Source organism: Limulus polyphemus, unplaced genomic scaffold (assembly GCF_000517525.1).
Source record: "Limulus polyphemus unplaced genomic scaffold, Limulus_polyphemus-2.1.2 Scaffold479, whole genome shotgun sequence".
Taxonomy (NCBI): domain Eukaryota; kingdom Metazoa; phylum Arthropoda; class Merostomata; order Xiphosura; family Limulidae; genus Limulus; species Limulus polyphemus.
The window spans coordinates 242,862-247,496 of NW_013666089.1; the positions used below are offsets into that span (position 1 = coordinate 242,862).

At 26.9% G+C, this 4,635-nt stretch overlaps 1 protein-coding gene across 5 annotated transcripts in view; it reads left to right on the forward strand.

The window, feature by feature from the left end:
• LOC106458517 (nuclear factor 1 C-type-like) overlaps window positions 1-4,635 on the forward strand; it is an 87,195-nt gene that overhangs the window by 64,999 nt on the left and 17,561 nt on the right. For all 5 annotated transcript variants that reach the window (XM_013918038.2, XM_022384751.1, XM_022384752.1 and 2 more), the window contains one exon: window positions 1,373-1,441. In XM_013918038.2, the coding sequence (XP_013773492.1) occupies window positions 1,373-1,441 (69 nt within the window). The remainder of the gene's footprint in view (window positions 1-1,372; window positions 1,442-4,635) is intronic.

Sequence of the window (4,635 nt, forward strand, 5' to 3'; positions counted from 1 at the left end):
TTATATTAAAGTTTTTCTTTATTACCCATTCAAGCCGTCTCCAGCCATTATTAATATACATACTTGTTTGATAAGGTTCGTACACAGAAAAAAACTATAAAAAGGATTATTTATATCCTCACAAATCAAAATTTTAAATTGGACTGCAATAATTATTTAATCAGATTCACGAGTGAAACACTGTAGGTCTATGAAGCCATATGTGCAAGAGAAAGAATACAAACATATTTATAGCCCAACATAGCAAGAAGTTGAATCTTATTGTACATTTCTTTGTGACTATATGTGGAAATATGTGGCAGAAAGAAAGAAAACAAGAACACTTGTAATCTTACAGAAAAATGAACTAAATAATTTTCTACATTACTGTGTGTCCAGTTGCATGTACTATTGGTGAGAAAAAAAATATTAAAGTATGCAGATCATTAATATGATTACAGCTGTTGTTTTTTATATATAAAAAACATATTTTTCTCTAGTCATTCAAGTGACTAAGTTCATTTCTTATTTGTGACTACTTAAATTATTTGAACATAGAGTAAGGACTTTTATCTAAGCAGAACTAGTGTTCAGTGAAACAGATGCATGTGTAGACTAGTAGAGAAAAGGTGTTATAAACAGGTTTTGTGCTCCATCATTCACCTTCATTGAATGTTTAGTAATGTCAAACACTACTTTTGAAAGGAAACTAGAAATAAACTTATGTATACGTGTTTTGCTGTGTTATAGACAGTGTAAAAACATGATATTCTGACTGACCTCCAAACCTGAAATAAAAATCATGTAGATGTAGTTTTTGAATCTCCTTTGCTATGTAAATGAAACTTGTATACCTTGAAAGAGGAAACCGGTTCAAGTATATATATATATATACATTTTTAGTTTCGTGATTGGCTTGTACTGCATTTTCTGAATGACAACTTTACAGCTCAGGAGATTTCTAAAGATAATTATTAATCTATCAATTTATATATTCTTAAATATCGTCTCTACTTGTAAGACAACAATTCATTATAGAATAATTTCTAATATTGTTCAGACAGATTGTATTTTAATAATTACTTTGAATGTACCACAAAATTTCAAACTGAAATAACATCAACAGATTAAAAAAAATTTATAAACAAGCAATGATTTTAAAATAGTTTATGCTGTTTTTGATCAATTTAACTTGTATTTATATGGTTTGATTTTTTGTCGTGAGTATAATGTTGTAACCTTAATTTTACCTGTATTAAACTAGAATATTACATGTTGAAAACAAGGTAGAGCTCTTTTTGGTTAAGAATAATTAAGAGATTGGAAAGAAAAATTTACTTGATAGGAATGAAAAATAACAATATTAATAGACTGCAATTGTTTTTCTACCCAGAAATGTGTAGGAATACAATCGTTGCCACAGGAGTTTTTACTTCTGCTGAACTATACAGAGTGTCCAAAGGCAAGTTTAATAAATTATTGTTAAGCATGTATACCAAAAAAACTGTTAACTTACACATGTCTAACATGTATGTAACCTTAAATCACTTAAAGCTTGTTTAACATATATACATATATGAATTTAACAAAAATGCAACTTTTAATTATCATGTGTGTGTTGCAGAATGTTATTAAAATCTTGTTGTGTAAAGGCTCATATAACTTACAATTTAATAGTTTTCATACTAAGAACTAGCTGTTAAGTTCTTCTAAAGATCCACTTGATCTAGAAATAGGACTTTTTTAAGCCACTATCCCAGGGCTAGTCACACACACATTTTTTTGCTAATAAGACTGTGTACAAGAAATACTGTTTTTATCAAGACTTCAGCTATAAGCATACCTGTAAAACCATTAAAATGTTTAAAGAGTTTAAATATTGTAAATTTTTACTAAAAACATTTTATTCTATAATAAATAATAAAATAGGTTTAAATATTGTTAGTATAACATACATATATCCAAAGATGGTTTGGATTGATACAATACCACAATTTTTGAAAATTCAAAATAACAAACTAAGTAGCTTAACAATGATAAATTGCAGAGGAAAACATAATTTTTTGATTGGCTGTAATATTTCTTTTTCTGCTCTTGGAAGTAAGTGGTTTAAACATGTTGAGTTTGACAAATTAATATCACAGTTTCTCCTTGAAAAAGCAACAAATTAAATGTTTGGATATATCCAGAAATATATAACGGATGCTCAGTATTAAGGCACTTGCCCTATTGGACGAGAGCATGACATTGGCAGCTAGTTTGATTCCATTTCTCACTTGTCTCGAACTATTGTACAACAATTAACAAGAAAGGTATAACGTTGTGACAGAATTAACATGATTGTAACATATCTACAATATTCAGCAGTTCTTTTTATTCAGTAACTACATTTTGAGAACTTTAATAACTAATGTTAGGAATAATTGAAATATGTGATTTAATTAAAAAAACAATTATTAGCAAAAGATAATTATTTTATTTTCACATAGCAAATCAAGAATTGTAATAAGACAGAACAACTACATTAATAGTTTATTATACACCACATGAAAAATATTTTTATTTTATTTATTTTATTGTTGAGCTAAATATTGAATTATAATAAATTTAAAATTCATTATTGAATTATAAAATCAAAGATCATTATTAAATAAGTATCATTGAAAAAAAAATATTTTCAGTATAGTTTCTTAAGTACAATAATTGAATCAAATGTTGAAAAAAAAATTGTTTAAAGTTACAAAATGTTTAAAATATTTTTAAAATCACAGTTTTATATTATTGAGAACAGATGGAAAGATGTCAGTACTCCACTTTAATACATAAATTGTTATAAATTGATTTTAATAATGAACCAAAGATATTTCTTAACTTTTTATTTTATAACATATTATTATATAATTTAACTTTATTGTTCCTCTCCAATTGTGTCTGTTTTCTCATAGATCAATAGAAAGAACCAGGTATATAATTTATACTGCTTTATTCAAATATCAACTTTTGTGATGGTAGAAATGCATAAATATAGTGAGAAATTATAATCATGAATATATAAACAAGTAATATCAGTCTATGAGGCAGGTTGCTTTCTAAAGAAACCAATTACTTTGATCAGTTTGGATAGCTAGATAAATTATTTTTTGGGGTATATTAAAATTCAATGATTTATGATTATTAAGAATGCTATAAACTATTCCTGATCTTAAAATTAAGTTAATTTCTGTGTCTGTTTTTATAGTAAATGAAATAGACAAATTATTAAATTTTCTTTAAAATATGTGTATATTAAAACCAGGATATTTTATCTGAGGCTTTTATGTGCACTTGTGTTTAGCCAATAAATATTTACTTCATCATAAAATAAAATGCACATTAATGACTTTTAAAACTTAAACTCAGTTGTTTTTTGTACTTTGATTTTATGTATTGTAATAAAAAATTAAATGTCAAATCCTAGTACTGTTTTAAAGGTGTTTGCTATAAATTTGAAGATTATGATACTATTTCGAGAAATAGATTATTGTAGTAAAGATTTGTTATGATAAATCAGAGGTTAGAATATTCCTCAAAATTTAATTATCATAATATTGATGAAAGTATAAAACAGTTTATGTAACTGTAGGTGTCATAATATCAGATATTGTTGCTCTAACAGTTGGTTTCCTAGCATCAGATACTGTTGCTCTAACAATTGCTTGACATAATATCAAGTATTGTTGTTATAACAGTTGGTTTTCATAATATCAGATATTGTTGCTCTAAAAGTTGGTTTCCTAGCATCAGATACTGTTACTCTAACAATTACATGACATAATATCAAGTATTGTTGTTATAACAGTTGGTTTTCATAGTATCCAGTAATGTTACTGTAACAGTTGTTTGTCATAATATCAAATATTCCTGTTATAACACTTGATTTTCAAGGTATCAGATAATGTTGCTCTAATAATTGCTTGTCATAATATTAAATGTTGTTAGAACAGTTTTTTTTATAGTATTGGGTACTGTTGCTGTAAGTTTTTGTTGTGATATCAAATATTGTTGTTCTAAAAGTTAGTTTTCAAGGTATCAGATACTGTTATTCTAACAGCTGGTTTTCATAGTATCAGATATTGTTGTTCTAATAGTTAGTTGTTGTACTATTAGATATTTTTGTTCTAACAATTGAATGTGGTAGTGTCAGATATGTTAGATACACAAGACTACTTAAAACTATAAACAGTAAAAACACATGACACCAACACATTCAGTCGATAAACCTGCAGGCTAATAGGCTTATCCTAAACTAGTTAAACTATAAACTGTAACAACACATGACCCCAATGCTTTCTGTAGGTAAATCTGCAGATGAAAAGACCTACCCTAAACTAGCTAAACTATAAATAGTTACATACAAGACACATAAACATTTGTAGATACATGTGGAGGTGAGTAAGCTCATCCTAAACTAATTACACTATAAACAGTTTCAACTTAACTACAATAAAACCTGTGGAGAGTAGATTTATATAGTCCACAGTATATTCTGTGGCTAGATCTATTAGGTGGATTTATATAGTCCACAGTATATTCTGTGGCTAGATCTATAGGTGGATTTATATAGTCCACAGTATATTCTGTGGCTAATTCTCTAGGTGGATTTATATAGTCCACAGT